The 26,542-nt window shown below is 36.2% G+C and overlaps 1 protein-coding gene across 1 annotated transcript; it reads right to left on the bottom strand.

Annotated features, from left to right (window-relative positions):
• Nucleotides 1-8,912: 8,912 nt before the first annotated feature.
• On the bottom strand, nt 8,913-26,348 carry LOC145934346 (uncharacterized). Its single transcript, XM_083034706.1, has 5 exons — nt 26,293-26,348; nt 26,153-26,196; nt 21,634-21,830; nt 21,465-21,506; nt 8,913-9,116 (listed from the first exon to the last, which is right to left on the bottom strand). Exons 2-5 carry the CDS (start codon nt 26,190-26,192, stop codon nt 8,913-8,915), a joined length of 483 nt encoding a protein of 160 aa, XP_082890832.1. The 5' UTR covers nt 26,193-26,196; nt 26,293-26,348.
• Nucleotides 26,349-26,542: the final 194 nt, after the last annotated feature.

The raw sequence follows: 26,542 nt of genomic DNA, 5'->3' as shown, positions 1-26,542 counted from the left end.
ATTTTATTGCGCAATAAATATTGATTGAAGATCTATTTTATTGTGTCAAAAAAGATATATTCTATTAATTCTATTAACATAATTATTTAATTTATTAATAGAATATATTCTATTATTTTATATTTGAATAAAAAAATGTCTAATAGAGCTGTATATAATCGAGCTTTATGGAGGGCTTATGGAGAGTATATAACATGCATTCAACCAGCATGTTCACGACGAGACTAAATTAATCGTAATGGTGTGCCTGCCATTTGCAGGCCGGCATCTGTTACACTCTGATCAAACAGAAAGATGCCCGCTAAGCTTATCTCCACAGGATTTCATGCTGATGCAATTAGCAGAGGAAATCTCGTTGCGACGTTATAATTAACGCTGATTATGGCCTATATAATATGATTCTCCGGCTTAGATCGCAACGAACGTATTAATACGACTGTCTACAGTTATACCATTAAATAGATGCCGGATGATCATTTCATTTCCCTGCTAATTAAACAAGACATTTGATGTCATAGTTCCGATTACGAGACATTCAACACGCAACTCGCCCGCTGGGTATTCCGTCAATATTAAGCTGGCATGAATGATCGAAATCAAGGAGAGGGGTAGGATTGAGGCATGAGTGAGGGTTTCCCCGTAGATGGCCAACCACGGCATCGAGCAACATCTTCATTCCCGGTATTATGATATGCTGATTTAATTGTGTCGGTTTGAGCATAACGACATCGTCGTACAGTCATTCGCTTTCGAAGGAGGTACTTAAGGCGATCGATAAGCTTAATGAGATCGTTTCCTTTCTCGCAATTTGTCGAGTTTATTCGTAGGATTAAATGAATATGCTATTCTCTCTCGCAACATATAATATAGCACATAAAAAACATCTTACTTATATATTTGAAGCGAGAGACTAGAGCAGGATATATATATAATAATTGATGTAGCTTGTGCTTGATAATTTCATCCTAACACATGCTTCTGTATTAAAACTCAACTTTGAAACTTCTGCAAGTGCGAAAGTCCTTTAAATTTTCATGTATGCCTGCAAGACAGGAGTAATAATTCAGTTTCGAATGCGAATATTCTACCATGCGAGTAATAAGAGAAGTAAGTTTGTAACTTTGGTGCAAATTAACATTTGCCGCTAAGATCTACAATATTAAACATAAAACAAATATGTTACACAGAAAAGACATGCATATTAATATGCATATTCACAAATTTCATAGAGTATCAATCATATAGAGTAATATAATTATTATTATTTTGAATTTACAATGGAAATTTGGAAAAATATATACGAAGCGCTTACTAAGATATTTCAATATCCTCCAAGCAATGTCATCAAGCTATTTGGAAACAGAATGAAGGAAATACATAGGTATAGATTCGTTCGAATATCTCGGTAAAGCTTAAGCCAGCAGTAGACTTGAGCATGCCAATCTCCGGTTGCGACTGGAAAATTAGAAACCCTCCCCCATCTCTCTCTCTCTCTCCTTTCCTCCCAGGATATAGAGAAGCTAAGATTCCCTCTCGATCTTTGAAATTTCAGTTAGCCGCACTGCCTCGCGCAAATGATAGCCGAGCAAAGCCGGTACACCGCACCGTATCCTAAATTGATTCCATTTCAACCTCCAGTATCTTATATCCGCAATCGATTTCGCGATAGTGAGATTCGCAAAATCACGTAATTCCGTAAGAAGAGCCTCCCCGAGTGTGACAGGCGATCCGATACTCCTAACTCGACGCAAGCAAGCAAGCGCACACATACACACTCATACCCATATATACCCACATACACCCTCAACATTTATTACACACAACCACACAACAGCAGGAGGGCAGAGCCCGAAGTCGCTCTTCATTCTCTCTCGATTCGGGATAGTAACGATCGTATTTCGGCGACGGCCGAGGGGTAGTTCGGCGGAGGATAGGGCGGCGGCATCGAGGTGGCGAGGATATATCGTCGCTACAACGAGCTTCGATCACCTCGAGAGCTTTCCTCAATGGCCTCCGACCGACGCCACGCTTCGCCGCCGGAGCACGGCATAAATCGTCGGCTTCTCCTCTTTCCCCCGTGATGCCTCCTGCATCTACCCTTGGTTCGAGTGCGGCGAAATATCCTCGACGCCGCGACGTTTCCCGCGCTTAAGAGCCCAGAGGAAGAAGACTACCTCGCTGTAGCGAGTATACCCCGGGTATCTTCAGGTGGCTTTGATTCCCGCGCATTGAGATGAGACGGGAGAGCGGCGAAAAGAGAAAGAGAGACAGAGAGAAACAGGAGGACGGAGTGAGAGGGAGACCTTATAGGAATCTTCATCGTTACGCGCGAGCATGAGCTGCGCTTTAATTAACCATGGATCAAAGCCAGCGCTTAATGGAAGCCGACGATATCTGGGCTCGGGGCAGACCCTGAGGAAAAGAGTCAAAAGGAGTCGCGCTGGAAAGTCAGAGGGAATCATCGTGTCGTTTGAAAAACTCGTACGCGAACGCGTATATGACTTTTCGGCCGAGTGACTTCTGCATCGTCGAGGAGTCTCCTAGCTGTCGCGTATTCTCGTGCGAGTTTGCGATTCTGAGCGGATGAGCGGACGTGAAAAAAAAAGGAGAAAACGAAAAAAAAAAATAGGGTAAAAACAGACAGAAGAATACACACGGACGCGGCGTGACACGCGTATTCGCAGTTGTATGTGCAGCTCTGAAGTGTGTTTTAAACATTCACGTGTGACGACGCGTGATCTGATGCGATCAAACAAGCTCGCGCGGTTGCAAAATCTGGTTGAGATTATTCGCTCGTTATACAAAAATATAAACCATCGAGGGTTCTTGTCATGATATGTAACAAACGCGTAATGTATCCGATAGCTTTGTGCGAAATTTTCAATAATAATTCGCTCGTGCTTTTAATATACATTCGTGCATTTTTTTGTTTTTCGGCAAATAATTAAAAAATAATCTGATTTTTTTTAAATCGATCAGATGTACTTTTTATAAAATTGTGCTTTTTTAATATTTAGATACGTCCGACATTTATCGATGATTGTAAATGATTATTCATATTTCAAAAAGTATTAATTAAACCTCAAGTTAATTGATGAAATTCTTTCTTTTTATTACTTTTTGCAATGTTTTGAAGATATTACTAATTTATATAAAATTTAATATAGAATCAGGCATCTTCGTGCAGCAGTATTCTAATAATATCACAAATCAATTTATGTGACAGTGAATGAATAAATGAATAAAAAACTAATAAATTTTCAATTTTCAATGAATATCGAAAATTCATGAATTTTATTCATCTTCATATACATATATACATATATATGCTATGTGATTGATTGTAATAATTTTATTCCATAACGCAAAAAAGCAATCATCGATTTCTTTTCTAATACGTCAATAGAGCCACTCACATATTTTTGTTTTAGGAACTGGAGTCGTTCTATATGGGACGACTTCTTTTTCTCCACAGTAAAATGAGACGAGGGTGACGCTACGCTAGAACATAAGATTCTCATTCCAAAAAGTTGTCTCTTTACGTATATCCGACGATCGGCCATCTTCGAAGGTGCCAACGACTCTTATTACTTGTGTACCTCTTGCACGACTTAAACCGAATTTTACAACTCGAACAGCTCTGGATCGGAAGAAATGTTCAGCGAAATTCTTTCAATAGTACTCAGGGAGAGAGTCTCTCTCTCTCTTTCACTCTTTCTTTTTTATCGCAAATGTATAGAAACATAAAACAAGACTCTAGGAATCAGTTGCGGTGGATATATAGTAATAGATCGACTCGGAGTTGCGCGTATCGAGATATTCATGCGCTCGTTTATCATCATTGAAAGCTATTTTATCTTTATGATACGTTAAGCGACTACCCATGATGCCATGTTATGCGGAAGAAACTTTAACTTTCTCGCTACCTTACCCCCCGCTCTCGCAATGATCGAAAAGGTATAGATTTATGCACGGATATAGCGAGCACGGGTGTCCGCATTAACGCGAGGAAATACGATTCGATATACTAGCTCGTATATTTCCCGCGATATCCATTTCGCGTCTCAAATGGTATAGTTATTTATGAAACGCGCGTATCATCGCGCGATGTATTTTTTTTTTCTTTTTTCATGTTTGAAGTATGTGTTTCGAGCGCCATTATCTGCAGACATCGCCGACTTCCGACAGGCCGCCGATGTGAAAAATTGACCGTAGTCGCGACGTCGTCATCAACATCCGTCTTCCTTACGATCTCTCCAGCGGAAGAACGTGAATCGCGCGAATGCGTCCTGTCGTTTGCTGTCATTCCCCGTGCATTTCTCAGCATTAACCTGTGCGTTTACGTCGCCATACTCATTCATCCGTGCCACCATCCATTTCTTCATGAAGCTCTCTCGTCGGTCCATCATTTCCATAACGTGACCGATCCGCGAAAGTAACTCGGACATTCCGCGCGCCAGGTTTTACATATATATACGGGTACACACACACATACACACGCGTTTTAACTGCAGGACTTGCTTGTGCCGCTGCATTTCCTATGGTAGAACCGATTAAATGCAGAAGAAGCGCATCCCGGAAATTTGACCGAATAAACCATCTTTCTCCTCGATGGAACCTACTCGCCATACTTTTCGGTATGCATTCGCATTCTCCTTCTTCGCCCCCTTCTCTTTTTACATCTTTGATCCGACACTCTTCTTGGAATGCTTTTTTTTTTCGGGTGTGCGACTAGTTATCGGAGTAAAGTATTGAAAAAGTTTCTTACCATTTCTAGTCATTTTACCCCCTGTTTCCTTCTCCTTTTTTTCGGCTACGTAAGTCTTTCCGTTCCTCTCTACTCCTCAGCGAGTATCAAACCAGAGGAGTCTGACTCGGGTTAGCAAGTTAACACATAAAAGGCGACCTATCGCTGGCAGGTTGGAAATAATCGGAATAAAGTGATTCTCGGAATAATAACGGAGTTGCGACTGTGCCACCCGCCACCTTCCGTTCCTCTTCATCACCCGATTCCCCGTTCGTCACCCGGATATAGCGAAAGACGGGAGAGAGAGAGAGAGAGAGAGAGAGAGAGAGAGGAAGGGGAGTGTCGGAACGTTATACCGAATCACATTGTGCAGCATCCAGGTCAACAATATATACCTTTCCACGGTCGTAGAGCATAATGGAACGTCGAATAAGTAGGTGCACGCAGCACCGAGGGTGACGCAGCAATGGTGGCGAGGGGTGTACATACACTACGACCGGGATTTTATTTTGCAACGTCATTCGTCATGGATTATACACCCGAGTCTCGTTTTGCTCGGCGACTCTATCCGGCCGCCGCCGCCGCCGCGCTTCCTCGTCATCTATCCCGGCGCGCCGGCTTCTGGATTAAGTGCTATATCCGCGAGGAGCCGCCCGGTTATTATTAATGCGGCAAATTACTCAGCGAATTTCCTCGTATATCTCATCCCCCTGGATCCCCCCAGGTTCTTTCCCTCCCTCTCTCTCTCTCTCTCTCTGTCTCTCTTTCTTTCGCTCATTCACCGAATAAATTTACAACGCTTCGAGCGAGGAGAGACAGAGACAGAGAAAGGGTGAGAAGGAGATGAAGACGATCCATGGCGAGACGAAGAAGTTCGCGGGAGGAGGTTCCGCTTTACCGCTCGTCTCGCATAGCTCGCGTTACTCTCTATAGACTCTGAGACGTCTCACGCGCTGTTCCTCATCGTTCAAACGATGACAAGTGATGCTGACTGATGTTCGCCGCATAAGCGCGCGTGCCCATCCACCACCAACACCACCATTACCACCATCCCCCGGTCTACTATCCCGGCAGCGGTATCGCTTTATCCTTCACCAGCGAGCGAGCAAACGCGCGCGCGTGAAACGCTTGTAGTGGAAAAAAAAGTGACGGCAGCATCCAGTCGCGGAGTCTGGATACGGCGCCGCTTTCGAAACGAAAAGAGACAGACAGACGAAAGAAAGAAAGAGAGAAGGGGATGTTATTATTTCCGAGGGGGTGGGATCTCTCTCGCGCGCGCCTCGAGACAAGTACTGATAATGATGGAGACTTAAACGCACAATGGAAAACAGCGCGTTACCGCTGACACGCAAAAATAAGAGCGACGAGCGGCATTTTAACCGTTCACAATCGTGGATTCGAGTAAACAGACTAATGTTTTATGCAGCGTTGCGTTTTCTACTTTGAAGTGTGATAGATCTGCGTGCTTTATCCGTGGATCTAACAACATAAAGAACTTTCATCATGTCGGAGTGAATGAAAAACATAACGAAATAGAATTTAATTTTAAATGTTTATCAACTCATCAGACATTATAATATATGATAATTTTTTATATAAATATTCTTTTTTACTTGAATATACCTTTACTTGAAAAAATGATCATTTTTTAGAAAAATTTCTCTCGCATGATAATCGAAGAACCGTACAAAAATTTCACGTAAATATTTTATATAATAAATCAAAACGTGATAATCTACAGATAAATCTGCAGAGAATAATGAAGATAGCGCGGCAAGCGGGTTTCTCCTAATTTAGATATTTACTTTTTACTTTTTACTCGGCGCTCTCTCACACGAGGGAGAGGTACGAGATAAAGAAATTTTTGTTCCGATTTTAAAACTTGGTAGAGCAATCTCAGAAAGTGCAATTTCTTTGGAAGGAATTGCAGCTATTAGCGGAGGAACTCGTACACAAGTTCTGCCGTTTAGATTTAATTCCTGCTGCAGTATATCGTATTTATCGGCGGTAACTGCGCAACTTTTAACTCTCATCTCACTCATACGAAATTGACGAAGAGCGTTGGCCCGCTGGGTGCTGGTGACGTAAATCAGTGCGGCGATGGTATTTTTTTTCCTCGTATAAGAATGTTGGTACACGGATGCGGCGCATAAAAATGCGTAGAGCAAAAAAAATATGAGAGAGGGAGGGGGAGAGCGACGAGTACCACCCTCGCGAGTTGTATGCGGGTCGCATTTTAAATATGACGAAGCCACAGGCCGACCGCGGTTTGGTCAACGTTGGATCATTTTATCGTTGCAGCGTCACCGCTGGATAATGTTAAGCGATCTCCCGTTTTATCCATCGCGAAAAGTAAGCGCATTATTTTTTTTTTTTTTTTTGGCGAAGGAACGCGAAACGTGGTTTACGGATAAAGCATCTCGGATAACTAAGTATCGTGTTTTTTTTCAGTTGCTCTCTTGTAACGTTCCACTTTTTACTTTAAATTGGCTACTTAAACGCATCTATCTACCTGCTCTTGATTACTTTTTTATGATTTTTCGACATGATGCGTCGCGATTACATTCAATCAAGCGTACATTTCAAGCGATTCTGTTGTTTCACCCATGGGCATTAATCATTTTCGGGTCGTTCGCCGGTATGAAATTTATATGTGTATCTTTATGCGCAATTTCGCGCTTCTGTTTTTTTTATCGACTTCATTTGTTATACTGCTATAAATTCCGAGTGCTGTTTTTCAATCGCGCAAACTTCGCTATTTACATTTACAAATGGTAAAACGCATGCAATTTTTTTTTCCCGGAATTTTAATAACAGTTTTTTTCTGTATTTGTTTAGAGATTCGAATTTTGAATGATTATTCTACAGTGTGCTATTGCAGAAACTGTCATTGACTGCGTGTCGCTCGTTAAATAAATGTCCATGCCGATAAAAGCAGATATTAACAGAATAAATTTATGTATATATTTGAGGTAGTTTATAATTATAATTATGAATTTTGCATGATATAATTCTCTCAAAGAATTATATTCAGGAGAATCACAAGAAATTCTTTAAACTTTATTTCAAATTTCAGATTAATTTATGGAATGCGATGAATTTTTATAATGAAAATATCGACCCAAGCACTTCAAATCGTTTATTTAATTTTCTTTGTAAATATTTTGTGTGACAAATTTTTTCCAATTTTATAGAATAGTAATTTCATATGTGATAGTAGTAATTCCAGGACATTTTAATTAACTAGACATCGCAAAACAATGTATACGATCCCGCAGTCCCATTTACAAAAAAAGCTTGATCACTTTTATTGAGTTTTATGCATGTATAGTAAATGGTTAAAAACAAAATCTATTTTGGGTTTCCATTACCGTTGTTATATCGGAAAGAAAGAAAATTGTAGTATAAAACAAACAATAAAATGTAGGCCTATAAAGTGTATGATACTATAGATTTTTGGAAGTAATTTAAAAAGTTATACGATATAACTTTGAATGAAATAAAACAATCGTTACTGAAATATAATTTATGTCACAGCATACGATAAATTGTTTTATATGATGTTGAAATTATATAAAGTCGATATATTATATTTGCGCAAGAATATAAACACATTACATTTTTATTTAAAAGAACGCGATATGAAATCAAAATTTATTTTTGTATAGATAATATGTTGTAAACATAAGTCGTTATTAAAGAGAGCATAAGTCGTTATTAAAGAGAGCATAAATAAAATGTTATTGAATAACTTTTATACAAAAGAAAAAAGAAACAAGCTTTTTTTTTACTTTTCTACAATTTCTCTCTAAATCTCATTCAAATTTTTGAACTGTTATTTCGCTGATCGCTTAACCGAAAAAAATGGAAGAAATTTAAGCGCTTAGGAATTGCTGATTCCACGCTTAGTGCGGAATATTAATTAGCGCTTTCTGTGCATCGGTACGATTGCGGCAAGCTTAAAATGTGCAGCACGCGCGAATCGAACACATCGATCTCTCATTTGACTCGCGTGCGTCAGCTTTTACGTATCGCGATGTTTCTGAGTGGTATGTGGAAGTGATATCGAGATATATTTCGGCAAAGTAGCGCGAAGTAGCAGCTGTTGTGCGGTAAAAATCGGACAACACACACATTTCCGCTTTCGTCGCGATGAGAAAATTCCTTAGCCAGCGTCCACCATCGAATAGACGGCACGTACGGTATGAGATGGATACATTCGGCTTTCCGAGAATCCCAAGCGATTTTCCCGTACTTGTGTCGTTTTCTTGGCGCGATATCGGAATTCAATTCTCTTTTGCCGGAGCAACGTGTATAACGCATGTAATTCGTTTCGCGGGGCTCGTTCATCCGCGTATTCACGATTCATCTATATTTCCATGCGCGATATGAATTAAATCTCAGGGAGAAAGAGAGAGAGAGACTCATATATTAAGCCGCCGCGTTAGCTCGCAATCAGCACAACCGGTAATTGATAGCGCGGCTAAATTAACGAGTTAAAGAGTCAGGATCTTGGCGCTGTTACGGCAAAAAGTACTCGCACAAGCGGAATTCGCAATTAAGACGGAATTTATAATTTATATTTCGAGGTAGACGGAGAGAGGATGATTGCAAGACTGAATCGTGTATTTCTTAATCGTCCGCATTAATAATTGCAGACGTGCACTGATTGATCTAGCGCGTTTGACAGTTCAGCAATTTCGCGTTGCGTGCGTAAACAAATTTAATTTAATGTAATGAATATCCATCCGGTGATTCTTCATACAAAAATTGAAGGTTGCAACATTATCGAAGCATATCCGAGCAATTTACAGCCTCTTTATTTACTCGCAGTTTTTTAATCTTTCAAGCATCCAAAATAAACAGTGTCGTAATTAAATTGCCGATAAATTATGGTTCAGCAAAAATTGATGGCGATTTATTTCGGAAAAAAATTCCTACTATCAGATGATACATTTTCTGGAGATATATAATGTAATTCATTATCTGTCAACTTGTGAACATAACTCATTATGCGAATATTACAAAAAGAAGCGTAAAATGTATATTTTGTGTCTCAAAAGATTGATGGCTTCTTAAGTCGTTAATTGATCACTAGATTTAATTATCAAACCGTTCGCGGCTTAATGTGTCTAAAATCGTTAATCCGACACGGTTGGCGCCAACATTAGTGGCTATAGAGCAATCTCTGACTGGCCTACGAGATCTTGTCTGCGGATTCGCATCTGATCCCTAGCTTAAATTGAAGGATCCGGTCCACGGATTTCGAGAGTCCCACTCCGATATGCACTTAAGCATTCATAGTATATTCATTTCAACTGTGACTTATTTTCTTTTAATTTTCAGTTTAAGGATTAATTTTTTATATTTTAGCACACGATTTCCGGTCTACCATATCATCGTTCAGAGTGTGTACGTAAGATTTATCGCGATAGAATGTCTCGCGTTTTCAGGAAACTCGCAGAAGAGAGCTTTACACGCTCGTCCCTCTATAGATATCTATTTAATTGAAATTTCAGGATCCTTCTTAAGTCGATTATGGGACAAGTATTAGGTCTCCCAGGCTACGGCTATAACAGCTTCGCGTCGACAATGTCGGAGACATTATATGCATCCTGTAGATCAGCTTCGGTTTAGAAAATGCGAAAAATATATCTCGCTTAATACGGTCTATCACCTTTAAGCTCAGTGTTAGGGCGTCATCGGGATACACGCTTGAACCGATAGCTAGGCTAGGACATTAAATACGTCCGCGTGCACACGTAATTCTGCTTCTCTCTCTCTCTCTCTCTCTCTCTCTCTCTCTCTCTCTCTCTCTCTCTCTCTCTCTCTCTCTCTCTCTCTCTCTCTCTCTCTCTCTCTCTCTCTCTCTGTCAGTCGTGCGTATTATATACGAAATTACATTTCCAATAATCCCGGCGACAGCGGGCGGGCGCGTTCGATCGCGAAACACGTTCCTTCGTGCAAATCTCCCTTTACTCATCCTCATCATGCCTTCTCCTCTCTCTTTTCCATCCAATGCGCGCCCACACGTGGCACTCGTCTTTTTTTCCGCCTTTGACACGTTCTGTGTGCGCGCGCGCGTCCCCTTACACTCATTCGCATCCTTTTGCTCGTACATACCCGCGGCCGTGTGTCGCGATGTTAAATTCCAGTGAAATTCGAGGTGGAAAGCGCACCTGACCCGCATAGCGACACAATCGCACGAGCTATGCTCTCGAACCTGTCTGACCATTCGCACGTAATGCACCGCGAGTGTTGGACACGTGAGCGCCGCATCTAGATTGATAGTCCTTTTTCGGATAAATTTCCGAGAAGGTCCTATTTCCAATTTTTCACAAATATGCTCCGCGTGACGTTCTTTTTTTTCTAACAAAGGAAGATAGCACATGGAAGATTTTTCGCAAATCGGAGAATCATTTTTGAATAGCGAAGTAGAATATGATAGAACATAGTAAATATTTTAACATCTCAAAATTAACATTGTGAATTATCATTGCGCGGTAATAATTTTGAAATATATAAAATATCTGTACATACTGTTAATTGATCGTTAAATAAAGCAAACATGCTATCATTAACGTATATACATATAGATGAATGTTTACATGATAGTTTATATTATTTATTATTTATCGATATGCATAATACAATTTGCACATATGTATGTCCATATATTATATAGTATTATTAGCAACTGGTTGTTAGCATGCTTGATAAACATCAAATCTTAATTGCAAATATAAAATTATTTTTCTCTTTAAATTAATTCTTCTATTACTAACTATAGCGATAATTACGAATTGCTCACATTATATTTTCATCGGTGGAAATTTTTTTTAAATGTAAAAACACGGTACATTGTCAGTAAAATAAAAAACGATCGTTGGCATCGTGCAAGTTTTATTACATACGCGCAAAACTTGCGGTGTAAAAAAATGCAACTGCCATTTTACGGCTTTTACGCGGATGATGATCATCTAGTAGCTATCGATCGTTAAACGGATTATTTAGCGTAACGTATAACCATGAATCTGCACCGCTTATGCGGCTGCGGTTGCCGACGGTATAATGGCTATACCCAACGTGGCCTGCCAATTACGGTAATCGATGTTTAACGTTTACAATCGAGACAAAAGCCAAACATCGTGCGGATTCCGCGCGCTATAGCTCGATACGCAAGTAAGATACGTGGACACGCATTTGCTTCCGCCTGAGATCCTACCGTGAGAATGTTCACGCGTGCAGCAGATTGTATATATTTAGCTGAATAATATTGTGACGAGCATGTTACAGGGGTAGACAGGTTAACGCAAATTCGGATTGAAAGACGCGATATATGAGAGATGATGTGGAAAATAGCGATATGATAAATATTGACGTTTATAGCATTAAGTGTAAGAATTGAATATTTATTTTAGATTTCTATTGTTTTTCATATTGCATAAATAACGCTCATTGCTCATAAGGCAACGAGTAATAGAATTGGGAATTTTATACTCTATCAATTATCATTATCTCATTTCACACACACACACACACACACACACACACACACACACACACACACACACACACACACACACACACACACACACACACATATATATATGAAAAATTCTCCATTTTTTCCACAAATAGAGATTTTTTCCATAAATACGTGCAACAAGTTATTAAAAAAATTTAATAATTAAATGGAACTTTTTTTTGTGAAGAATAAAAATAAGATTTGCAAGATTAAATATTCGCAATAATTTAATATGCTTTTATTTAAATTAATGATACTATTAAATTTTAAAATTTTATAATGGCTTTGCGTTATATTTCTCGCATAAATTGAGAAATTTTCATCTAGTTCTGTTCCAGATAGCACTATTAATATTACTGATAATTAATATGTCACGATTTATCGATTATCAAAACTGGTAGGTAGTACAATTAACTACTTTGATCTCATAATGGGCCACGAATATTGAAATCTCTCTCATTTAACTCTCGGTATCTTCGTATACGAAGGCGAATGCGTCGAATAATTAAAACGAGAGAATCATTAAGTAACACAGCTACTAATGGTATAAGTATTTTTTTATTTATAGAAAGTAACATTCTTTATGATGATTATTTTCACACGATTCGTATACAAACGAACACAATTGAGAAAGAAGCCAATAATCGAAGACATCAGGATATAAAAAAATCACTCAATCATACTTTACCAAGTGTCAATCAATAATCAATCTTTTCAAGCATTATTCTGTCAAGTAATGTAATCCTACTATCATATAATATGAAAAAGATAAAAATAAGGAAGATAAAGGTGGCTCGAAAGTATTGTACAAGTTTGAGTTATTATCAGAAATTAATGGATATTATTTGGAATATTTTTTAATGAGATATTTTTCTTATTAACAATGCTAAAATATATTTTATATGTATATCTTTTTTTATTTTCTCAATTTAGGAAAAAAAATATTGTTTATTGGTTCAATTTATTTGTTCAATATATTATTAAAATTATTTAAAATTAAAATTCCAATCTCAGCAATTTATCTCCAAAATAAAAGTATCTAAAAAATGTCGATTTTCTTGAGAATTATGTATTTTGGATTGTACCGATATTCTCGTTTTATATTTGAAATATCTGAAACATCAGATTTCCACGATTTGCGGAAATATACGTGCAACAATTCCACTCTCTAAAAAGCTGTGCAAATTTATCTTGGCTAGCTCGCATCGAACAGAATGAAATACTTTCGTGTGCGATACAAGGATCTTGAAAGGGAGTGGAGATCGAACGTGCTTACTACGTGGTTTGATGAAACCATTTCCGATTTATAGCCGGGAGAAGGTATCGCGACGGTATCCGCAGCGTAGCTGCTTGGAATGGTTACAATGGGCGAAGTGATAGGCGTAACTGTTTGCCAACATATGACCATAATGGTCCGATAACTTTTTAAAATCGCAAAAGTTCGTCGTTACGAAACTGAAAACTCATGGAAGCATATTTTACATATTTTATCATGAACTAAGATATAGTTACCTATAAATATTTCATTCAAAAATTCGGAGATATTATCGGATGACTTGATATATTTATTTGCAGCTTATAATTATATACAGTATAAATCTTGTTTCAAAAATTACTTCTTTTTTGCTAAAGATCTTTGAAAAATCGATAGCAATGAATGTCTCATGAAAACATCGTTGTCGCGTATGAAACTATCAGCACTTTGCATATTTGAAATTCACTTTCCAACAATATCAACGTATGAAAAATCAGTCTGTAAAAATTTCACTAGTATTGCTTTTTATTTCGATGTGTATTTCAGTTAAGTAAAAGTATATTGAAAAATTAACTTTTTTTGAATGCCATAAAAATTATAAAGTTATTAGCAACGTGATATCATACTTTTACATAAATGTCCATTAACAAGTTGTTACATCATCCACAGTTAACTTGGATACCATCCATGTACTTTATAACCAAAGTGACATTTAACGATACCTCCATAAAAATCTATTTGATAAATCTGTCTACAACAGCCTTGAAACGAACAATAATGAATTGAATTGATCGAGATATTATAAAAAATATAAATTAGCAGTAATGGGACTGCAATCGAGACACATAACAACGTATAGATTACGCTCAAACGCGAAATATCCTGATAGCATAATCCGTGCAATCATCGTCGATCGGAAATGCAACGAAATGCGACGTGAAATACGACGTCAATCTCGTTGAAAACGGTATTGGGTGAAAAAGGGCGAGAAAGGGCATGTGCATTACGCGTTACATTGCCGCCACAAAAGGGGCGACCGATCGAGCGTAAAGGATATGTGACATTATGCAAGTGTACCGGATGTGTGCACGCGCGTATGTGTATGCAGGTTCCAATTCGGAAACGCCAGCTCTAAAAATCCCGACGCGGCGATTTCTCCCACACGAATCCCGCCAAACAGTGCCAAACGAAGACTGACGGCGAGGACGAAGGGCGGGCGCGAGAGCGATGTACTGCAAATACTTTGGCTCGATGCATTTTCGGAAGATACGGCTGCCGTCTGAATAGGAGACAAGCAGGACCGTGATGGGGGAGGAGGAGATGGGGGTGGAAATGGGGATAGCGGGCGAAGTTGGGAATCGAGGCTCGATGCACTACGGAGACAGCATAGTCATCGGTCTTGCCGCGGTTTTCTAAGATCCTCGAGTTTATCTGCGGGAGTTTATCTTCGGAAATGCTCTCTCGCTCTTTCGCGCGCACGTGGTGGGAAAGTGCGGTGATCTAAGTTTCATCCGGGGGAGGACCGGTGAGACGTCAGAATTCACGGATACTCCACTTCGGGCTAGCCGGGCTGGGGCGGTTATCTTTCAGTAGTGTGAAAAACGCTTGGTGCGGCGCGCCGTACAGCCGATAACACCTTCCTCACGTATTTATACGACGATGTAGCTTGGCGTGCAACCCCTATCCAGGTATATCTATACCAATATCATTTACAAAACATGCAGCTACATCCGTGGCTACGTATATCCTATCGGAGAATCGCTTGAGTTAACGGATCTGCGTTTAATCGCGATGATATATAAAATAAGCATTTGAAATTTCTATGTTGTTATTGGCAGTGGATGAAATTATTTCGGAAAAGAAATGTGTACTTCAAACATAACGTATAACAAATATGGCGATATTTATCGATCTGATTTGATCGAGTAATGAAATTTCAATCTATTTCTAAAATTTTACATCTGTTCGAAATGCTTTTTTTCATAGTTTTATGTGCTTTTATGAAAGCGTGATTTATCGCGAATATTTCAGTAAATTTTTCTCTCTTTTAATATAAATGATTGTTTAGAAATTGACTCGAGATAAAATCATCAAAAAATTAACTAAAACATCATGTATGTTGTGACAATTTAATGCTGTGACATTGTCATATATCTTTGATATTATTTAGGATACGTTCCGTTTCACGCATATGCGCGCATTTACCTATAGTACACGTTACGTTTAGTCTTTTTTTTAACAAAACATGATGTAATTCGAACATGCACTCGGTATGTTTCATCGGTAGAAATAAAGTTTTGTATCGTAGGTCACGTACGACCCAGTTATCGTTGGTAAAAATATTTTGGACGTTCTGAGAAGCACATCCAGCTGTCTTAGAATGATTCCGAAAATTTATATACATTTTCCAACTGTCTCTTTCAACTCTTTTATATATTATAAATAATTAAAATATTAAAAGAAGCATAAAATCGAAAGAGATATAAGACACTAAAATAATGTAAATAATAAATTACATATAATTTGACGTAGGAAATATTATATTATTTGTCCGAATATTCACGAAAATATACGAAAATTCACGAAGATATACGAAAACGTAAAGACTATATCTTTCCTATATCTTTTCGGAGCAGAATATTCGTGATATCTTGCATCTTATTCTTTTTTAAACGCGTTTAATTTATCATACGTGTTTTATTTTTAACCATGGCCAAAAGTACCTTCCTCCTTCCGGAAGTTACTCTAATTTATGACCCCAAGTCAGCGCAAGCATTGCAGCAATTCCGTTACCATCGAGTTCTCGACAGCGCCGTATCGACAGCGCAGGCATCGAAACGAAACTCGGAATGTCGAACGCAGCACGAGAGCTCCTTCGCGTAATACTTCCGGCTGACAGCGCGCAACCAGCCATTTTTTTCCCACGTTCTACACGAGCCCTTTGTTTTCTGTACTTGACGGTGTTTTTGCACTCGCTTCGCACGGAAATGCCGCTGTTGATGTTCGGTGTCTTTCTCTCTTTTTCTCTTCCCTTTCCCCCCCCCCTCTCTCTCTCTCTCTCTCTCTTTCTGTCTCTCGTCGCTTCAGATTATTGATCGTTCGTTCGGAAGATTCCTGCCAACCAGCGGAGTCATTGCTGCTAAACTGCTAGACGAGCAGTCTCGCAGGAAGTAGAGAACGGGTAGAGTTATCCCAGGAAAGAAGGCTGGCGGACCTATCGATTGTACTTCGAAACTCTCGTTGTGTCCACTCGCACGCTGTCCTGTTGCACACCGCCACTGATCGGGAGATTTTCCACCGTGGATTCCTCGAGAGTCGGTCAATCTTTCATTTTTTCTTTTCTTTTTTTTTTTTTATATTAAGATCACTCGTCTTTTCATTTCCGGGACAGGCTTTTTCGCGACTCCTCAATGCGGCATTGATGTGTGCAGGATGTTGAAAAGTATTCCGGCGTCGAGCTCACTCTAAATATTTTTCTTTCATGTGTATATGATTCTAGAGAAACGTGGAGTGTATTCGTTGCGTTCCGTTAGAAAAATTCCGCGCGTTCAGAGAAACATAGATTGTCTCTCTGAAAAATAGATGTTATATTATCGTGTACATATGCATGTTTGTATGTATTATATCAACGATTTCGACGTTTGTCACAATTATATTTGTGAAAATTACATAATTGCAAAAAGAAGCAATATTGTCGAGAATAATGCTTACGTTTACAAATCAAAAGGAAATAGCAATATGAAAGAAATTAATATTAAAAAAAATTTACGCTCTTGATAATTATAAAATATCTGTAAAGAACATCGAATTTACATAATTTACGCTTTAGTTTATACAAGAAAGTGTTCAATGTACATTTTTTCATAAAGAACTACAATTATTATCACTTGATATTTGGATATTCATAAAGGGCAGAAGAATTAAAATTCAAAGAATTAAAAATATCATACTTCGTGTCGCGTCATTCAATTCTGTGTTTTATCAGAAATTGTATGAAAAATGCAATACATACATCAAAAATGCATATAGTGCAATTTATATTGCCCTTTCTATGTAAAGCGTGCAAATTCTTGACCTGCGTCTATTTAGAGAGAAAACTGCCTTTTTTCATTTATAATTATGTCGGAAATAAATCCCACTATAAGAAATGCTTGTTGTTTATACTGCCAGATGAGAAAGTATTAATAAGAATTATATATAAAAATATATTCAAAAAAATGTTAAAGATTAATAAATGCTCAACCGGATACCGACATATGAATCAAATAACAATTGAGAGTGAATAAATTTAAATTTGTAAAAGTCTATGCACGTAATTGTAATGTGCTTCAATGACTAATATATTTGCTCATTGAAAGATCGACATTTCTATCTCGATCTCTAAACTATCTTTTTGGATTAAAACATATTCTTATTATTATTTTTTAAAAGAGATAATAGGAAGCAACCAGAGAAACCTTTCCCTTCCGATACATTCCGATATATGTCATTGTTTCGTGCAGCTTCGAAATGTCAATTACTTGTTTTACATATATACACGTCATTTTTTCTCAATTTCAAACATCGAAATATATAATATAAGCAGCAGTCCGTAATACCAGAAAGTTTCGCAAACTCCAATGCGGCAATAAAATCGATAGTTTCCGCACATTGTAATCGTCGATATAGTAATTACGTAGAACGTTGTGCGTTTAATATGTCATCGCGGCTGTCAAGAAAGCGGAAGGGAACGCAGAATGTGATTTATATATTGTATAGATAAACATATATGATATATTTACTGGTTTTACGAGTAAGATTAATCGTATGTCCTAAGTAGTTATCGAATGTCCGTTCTTGGTAGTCTTTGATGATTGTATAGCATACAGAGACAAGAAGATCGATCCGTCGTTATACCATATGCCATCGTAAGTATAAATCGCGGTTCCGTGAAAGTTACAAGATTTTTAATATTACACGCGTGAATTTGGTGCCAGTTGTTCATGTTCATATATACGAAATATTCTACTATTATTGTATAAAATGATTTGATTAATAACAATTGTATAATTCGACGAATTTGAGATCGATTTTTCGATAACGAAAGAATTTTTAGAGAATTTTAAAACGAAATATATTTTAAGAAATAAATCCGAAATGAAGTTTTTCTGTAATCAAAATCTTCTTAAATTAATTAAAAGAATCAATTTTAGTCGTCTATTTATAATTTACAATAATTCGAAGTCTAATCTATTATGTTTCCATTATATATCTGCGTAACATTAAATCGCCAAATTTTCATTCGGAGAAAATTGACCTCAATTTCGTCAAAACATCCGTCATTACAGTTTCATCGGCGGGCTTTACATTCACGTAAAATGTTTACGTAAAATATTGTACCGATGACCGCTCGTTTATTTTTTCATCGTCTTTTTAATGGCGTGCGGCAAGCTTCGTAATTCGTTATCACTTAACGTCGTCACTAAATAATAAGGTTAATCAGTGTACGCGCACGCGCGCGAGAACGTGTCGTGTTGATCGTTGTAAATCGTATCGTGATGCCGAGCCTGGATATTTACCTTCCCGACAGTTTATATGCAGGAATTTCCGCGTAAACTCCGGATACACAACAGTGCCTCGAATGCAAACTTCATGCGAAATGCTAACATGCGTTCGGGCACATCGTGTCATCGTACATACGTACACACATATTATACGTACGCACGTCTACCTCCTGCATTGTTCAAACTTGCGTCGACTGCATTTTTCGAGTGCACATCGAGAGGGCTTTTCCCGTGCACAAGCTCGGAGTATGATTGTTGCCGTTAACCCTCACGTAGACTTGCATATACAAATATAATGCAAAGACGGACCACTTGTCTTTTCCAATTTGTAACATTTTCTATTATATTAATTAATTTTTATATTGTAATATATTATATATTACAAATTCAGAAGGAGGCTATATGGAGCCACGCGTAGGGTGTAGGTACGCAAATACTAAAAAAACAAACTTGTTGGAATAACAAATTTATTAAATCTAAACGTTTCGGTCCTTTCTTTGGACCTTCTTCAGTAAATTTAATACAATAAATTATAATGGGGAATCTACATAAAGCCGTGAGCTCCCCGATTTGCGCTGCGTGCGGCAGTATGTAGATTCCCCATTATAATTTATTGTATTAAATTTACTGAAGAAGGTCCAAAGAAAGGACCGAAACGTTTAGATTTAATAAATTTGTTATTCCAACAAGTTTGTTTTTAGTATTTGCGTACCTACACCCTACGCGCGGCTCCATATAGCCTCCTTCTGAATTTGTAATTTATCAATGCAGGGAGCCTACATTGTTGACTTATTATTATATATTAATATCTAATCTTTTTTGTAATCGAACTTTTACTCTTGTGTTACAAATCTTTTTAATTTTATAAAAATATAAAAAATATAAAAAATATATAAAAAGTTTCACACAATTTTATAATTTAAAAGTTTTTAATGTTCTTTCAAATTCTGATATTTAAATGGAAATTTTCAATTAATGACAAGCAAACCAAGTTTTTTTTTAGCTCGATTGCCTAGTCTGTACGTAAGGATTAACGGTGAAAAAATTATAATTATTATAGATAAATATCTGTGAAAATATCTTTTTGTTAATATATGCGATCTCTTTAAAAAAGATCATCGCAATTATGCGGATAGGAGAAATGTTAGACGACATGTTGGAAGTTGCATTACAAATTATTTGATCGTTTATTTCATTGAATTAATATATTGAAAACCATCGTAGAAATAAATCATCAAGAATTTATAATAGATAATATCAAAAAGTTGATAATTAGAAATAAACTATCAATTATTATAACAGATCTCGTGGATAGTTTTTTATTATATGATTTAATTAAATCAGCTTGCGCATCGCTTGTTTGTGTGATTTATTAATTATTGATTAGCAATAAATATTTAAAAACCAGATATTTTTAATTCTTAATTAACGCATTAATCACGCTCAAAATTAAATATTAATTTTCGAGAATTGGTAGTAAATTCAAAACATTGATATATAATTTGAATGTTTTTTTAAATCGATTATTAAGATGCTTCGAATAAACGATCGACTACTTTATAATGCACCCATCATATTTCGAAGATTGACGCTGTTAGGTACGCGATATAGCCTAATGTGATATTCATAATACAATATCCATAAAAAGCTTATATATAAATATCTCTCTTTCTCTTTCTCTCTCTTCTCCCACGCGTGTACTTTGCAACACGATACGAGAATGCATGCGACACAATACGTTTCACGGTGTACCTTAAGCAGGTGTATAATATTATACAAAAATGAAGTAAGTATTATATAGTCGACCGAGAAGAAGTGCATTTGCATTACGAGAACTTAATAAAGTATACGTTAAAGAATGTTGTTTATTTTTCCCTTTATACCCAATACCTTATTTTCAGAGTAGTGCACGCAAGCATTTTGTAAATCAGGACATATCGCATTTATTTTTCAAAATATTTATGAATGGAATAATCTAAATCAATTCAATCACATACACACATTTATAATAGACAGAAAAATAAAGTTGTACTAAAAGTTATGTAACATGTTATGAAACATTGCGATCTTTTTTTTTTCAAAAGTCTTTTTTATATAATAATTATATTATTCAGTTTCTTTATACAGTACAAGCGCGTTCTTTAAATAAAATTAATAGTTGCATTATAAATTATTTCATCATTTATTTCATTGAATTAATATATTGAAAACCGTCGTAGGAAGAATTTATGAGATAATATTAAAAAGTTGAGAATTAGAAATAGTAATCAGACAATAATAATTAGACAATGGCGCGCGCTTGTGTTGTCTAGTCCCTTTCAAAGGTCCTTAACAAAGGGATCCCATTATCACTACAGAAAAATGTTATAAAATAAACAATTTCTCACTCACCGACACGTGCAGTAGCGGAGTTGTAGTACACAGCACAATGATCTGAAAACAAAATATTCAAATTATGTATATATACATGCGTGTATGTGTGTGTACAGGATGTTTTGAAAGTTTGGAAACGGTCGAATATTTCAATGCAGTTTAGAAAAAATGTTTTAATTTTGCATACCTCACAGTTGCTCCGTTGTCGCCCGATGCCACCCCGAGCCGCCTCCTCCTCTCTTGGTCCATGGTAACACTCATGACACTCGCGAAAACACGAATAATTACGATCGTCCGACACTTTACACGGCACTCCCGACACGCGAAACTTTACACGGCACTCCCGACACGACGCGTGAATCGCACTGTGTATCGCAATGCTACCTGTAACAAATCAAATACATACATATATTAGAATAATCTTATTATTTCGCATTATAACATACACAATATAAATATGTAAGCTAGAATTAACAATAGATACGGATCGCAACACATTCGCGCGCGCGAAAACAAATTAAGAGTTGGGTTATGTTAGCAAGAGATTATGTTTGCATCGAATTTTTCGCGAAATATGCGTTTCGAACAACTACGACTACATATTAACGTTGAAATTAAGATATGCGATAGATAAATATTGCAATACAAAGGTTAGAAATTGTTTCTAACAATTATGCTTACTAATTAATCACAGCGGGACGCAGCTCGAACTGCCTGATACTCGCGGCGTTTCGGTAATGGCCGCTATTCGCTACAAACATCGGCAACTTCATTCTAATAGCGCGCGCGCGATACTATATACATGACTTAATATTATAATAATTAATTCAAATTCGAAAGAGATTCGTTCAAAAAGATATATAGCTTATACCATATATAAAGATATATAACTTGTACCATTGAATGGCTGTCATCGCGAAAGTTAACAGTTTTGACAGTTGTTTAAAATAAAATTAAATAAAATTAAATAAAATTAAATAAAATTAAATAAAATTTTTGAATAAAATGGCGCGCGCGCAGCGCGCGCTTGTGTTGTCTAGTGATATATAAAGTGCGTGTTATTTTTTATTGTTTTTGACTCGCATTTATGATTTTATGTTAATGATTAAGTGATTGCGCGACGAAAAGGCTAACCGTAGTGAGAAATTGTTGACACGTACTATTTAATCTATCTATATTCTTAAACTATGTGAACCTAGCACCCGACTTTTTAAAAATTAATTTTTTAAAACGAAAAATAATAGCATTTCGTTTGTAGTTGTTTGTAGTTGTATCAATTAATAAATAAAAAAAATGTTTTAAATGACTCGCACCCGACATTGAGATATCGCAAATCCGCTTGCGCAGCTTCTTTAGAATCGTTTGTAGTTGTTTGTAGTGATTTTCCTTTCGTTTGTAGTTGAGCGGTTCAAAAGTTATAAGCAATTGTTTATTCGTCCAAGAGCTAACTTTGTCAATTTTAAAGATATCGCAAATCCGCTTGCGCAGTCTTCTTTAGAATCGTTTGTAGTTGTTTGTAGTGATTTTCCTTTCGTTTGTAGTTGAGCGGTTTATAACTTTTGAACCGCTCGACTACAAACGAAAGGAAAATCATTACAAACAACTACAAACGATTCTAAAGAAGACTGCGCAAGCGGATTTAAAAAATCTTAAAAATTGATAAAGTTAGCTCTTGGACGAATAAACTATTGTTTATAATTTTTAAACCGCTCAACTACAAACAAAAGGAAAATCACTACAAACAACTACAAACGATTCTAAAGAAGACTGCGCAAGCGGATTTGCGATATTTCAATGTCGGATGCGAGTCATTTAAAAAATTTTTTTTATTTATTAATTGGTAAAACTACAAACGAAATTATTGTTACTACAAACGAAATGCTATCATTTTCCGTTTTAAAAACTTAATTTTTAAAAAGTCGGATGCTAGGTTCACATAGCTATCATTTTATATATTTTGTTTTTTTAAATAATATTTTTAGACGCGTCTCCACCTCGCTTTCAATGTATTCGCGACTTTCGATCACGTAGGTGCGATTAAACTGACCAATCTCTGGGCTTACTACTTAGGCTTGCGATGCAGGGCTGTAAAGATTAATAAAGAATCATTTGATATATTTTGCTTTTTTAAATAATATTTTCACACGCGTCTCCATCTCGCTTTCAACGTATTCGCGACTTTCGACCACGTAGATGCAATTAGGCTGACCAATCTCTGGGCTTACTACTTAGGCTCGCGATACAGGACCGTAAAGATTAATAAAGAATCATTTTATATATTTCGCTTTTTTAAATAATATTTTCACACGCGTTTCCACCTCGCTTTTAATATATTCGCGACTTTCGACCACGTAGATGCGATTAGGCTGACCAATCTCTGGGCTTACTACTTAGGCTCACGATACAAGGACCGTAAAGATCAATGAAGATCACTTCCATTTTTTATATATTTCATTTTTTTAAATAATATTTTACACATGTCTCGTGTCTCCGCCTCGCGTCTGTTCTCAACGTATTAGGCTGACCAGTCTCTAGGCTTACTACTTAGGCTCGCGATACAAGGACCGTAAAGATCAATAAAGATCATTTTATATATATTTCGCTTTTTTTAAAATAATATTTTACATGTGTCTTCGATTCGCGGTCGCTCTCAACGTATTCGTATACTTCCGACTACGTAGGTGCGATTAGGCTGACCAATCTCTGGGCTTACTACTTAGATTTGCGATACCAGGACCGTAAAGATCAATAAAAATCATTTAGCTATGTGAACCTAGCACCCGACTTTTTAAAAATTAATTTTTTAAAACGGAAAATGATAGCATTTTGTTTGTAGTAACAATAATTTCGTTTGTAGTTTTATTAATTAATAAATAAAAAAAATTTTTATAATGACGCACCCGACATTGAAATATCGCAAATCCGCTTGCGCAATCTTCTTTAGAATCGTTTGTAGTTGTTTGTAGTGATTTTTCTTTCGTTTGTAGTTGAGCGGTTCAAAAGTTATAAACAATTGTTTATTCGTCCAAGAGGTAAATTTGTTAATTTTAAAGATATCGCAAATCCGCTTGCGCAGTCTTCTTTAGAATCGTTTGTAGTTGTTTGTAGTGATTTTCCTTTTGTTTGTAGTTGAGCGGTTCAAAAGTTATAAACAATAGTTTATTCGTCCAAGAGCTAACTTTGTCAATTTTTAAGATTTTTCAAATCCGCTTGCGCAGTCTTCTTTAGAATAGTTTATAGTTGTTTGTAGTGATTTTCCTTTCGTTTGTAGTCGAGCGGTTCAAAAGTTATAAACAATTGTTTATTCGTCCAAGAGCTAACTTTGTCAATTTTTAAGATTTTTTAAATCCGCTTGCGCAGTCTTCTTTAGAATCATTTGTGTTATAATTTATAACTTTTGAACCGCTCAACTACAAACGAAAGGAAAATCACTACAAACAACTACAAACGATTCTAAAGAAGACTGCGCAAGCGGATTTGTGATATCTTTAAAATTAACAAATTTTCCTCTTGGACGAATAAACAATTGTTTATAACTTTTGAACCGCTCAACTACAAACGAAAGGAAAATCACTACAAACAACTACAAACAATTCTATAGAAGACTGCGCAAGCGGATTTGCGATATCTCAATGTCGGGTGCGAGTCATTTAAAAAATTTTATTTATTTATTACTTGATAAAACTACAAACGAAATTATTGTTACTACAAACAACTACAAACGAAATGCTATTATTTTCAGTTTTAAAAAATTAATTTTTAAACAGTCGGGTGCTAAGTTTACATAGCTATATTCTTATTTTGCATATAATAAAATTATGATATATAAAGTGCATATAATTTTTTATTGTTTTTGATTTGCATTAATGATTTTATACTAATAGCTGAGTGATTGCGCGACGAAAAGGCTCAACGTATTAAGAAATTATTTACTCGTACTACTTAATCTATCTAAATTTTTACTTTGCGCATAATAAAATTACAATATATCAGCTGATTTCTGTCAAAAAATATTAATCGCGGATAAAGTATTATAACATATTATTTACAATATATTACTATTTTAATATTTTTAACATATTATTATTTTAAAATTTAATTAGCAAAGTAACGCTTTATTAATATTTCTTGACAGAAATCAGCTGATTAAAGCGTTAATTTGCTAATTAAATTTTAAAATAATATGTTAAAAATATTAAAATTGCAGTATGTTCTAAATAATATGTTATAATATACCTTATCCGCGATTATTATTTTTTGACAGAAATCAGCTGATAACTATCAAAAATATTAATCGAGTTTAAAGTATTATAACATATTATTTAAAACATATTATTTTATTCAATTTTATTTTGAACAAACTGTTAAACTACTAACCCTTGCGATGACAGCCTCTCGATGTTATGAATATAGCGCACAATGCGAATCGAAACAGTCAATCAGCATCGCGAAAAAAATGCAACAATACTTGCGAGAATCGACTTACAATTAACATGCCTTTTTTAGAAAGGGATGTTATAATATTTAAAATTCGATTAATATTTTTGACAATTATAAACTGATTTTTGTCAAAAAATATTAATCGCGGATAAAAGATATTATAATATATTATTTAGAACATATTATTATTTTAATATTTTCAACATATTATATACATCCCTATTACCGCTATAGAAATGTTATAAAATAAACAATTTCTCACTCACCGAAACGTACAGTAGCGAAGTTGTAATACACAGCACACATTGATCTGAAAACAAAATATTCAAATTATGTATATACATATGTGTGTGTCGAATATCTCATGAACAATGCAGTTTTAAAAAAATGTTTTTATATTGCATACCTCACAGTTCTTCTATTGTTGTCTGATGTTTCCCCGGGCCTTCTCTTCTTCTTTTGGTCGACATTGCTCCTTCGTAGTACTCACGACACTCGTGAAAACATGAATAATTACGATTATCCGACACTTTACACGGCACTCCCGACACGTGAATCGCACTGTGTATCGCAATGCTATCTGTAACAAATAAAATATATACATATATTAGAATAATCTTATTATTTCGCATTACAACATACACAATATAAATATA

The sequence above is a fragment of the Prenolepis imparis genome, unplaced genomic scaffold, assembly GCF_030444845.1.
Source record: "Prenolepis imparis isolate NDT839.2.m4 unplaced genomic scaffold, iyPreImpa1.0 SCAF_3, whole genome shotgun sequence".
NCBI classification, from domain to species: Eukaryota; Metazoa; Arthropoda; class Insecta; order Hymenoptera; family Formicidae; genus Prenolepis; species Prenolepis imparis.
The sequence above is the reverse complement of the archived record's forward strand: the minus strand, read 5'-3'. Positions and strand labels throughout refer to the sequence as shown.

What these genes read in the sequence shown, in the direction of transcription:
- LOC145934346 (XM_083034706.1), bottom strand. Translation starts at nt 26,192, where the DNA reads ATGTGTGCTGTGTATTACAACTTCGCTACTGTACGTTTCG. An exon ending in CTTCGCTACTGTACGTTTCG is followed by an intron (nt 21,831 to 26,152) that starts GTGAGTGAGAAA and finishes GATTTGTTACAG; the next exon opens with GTAGCATTGCGATACACAGT. An exon ending in CTCCGCTACTGCACGTGTCG is followed by an intron (nt 9,117 to 21,464) that starts GTGAGTGAGAAA and finishes ATGGAAATATAG; the next exon opens with ATGAATCGTGAATACGCGGA.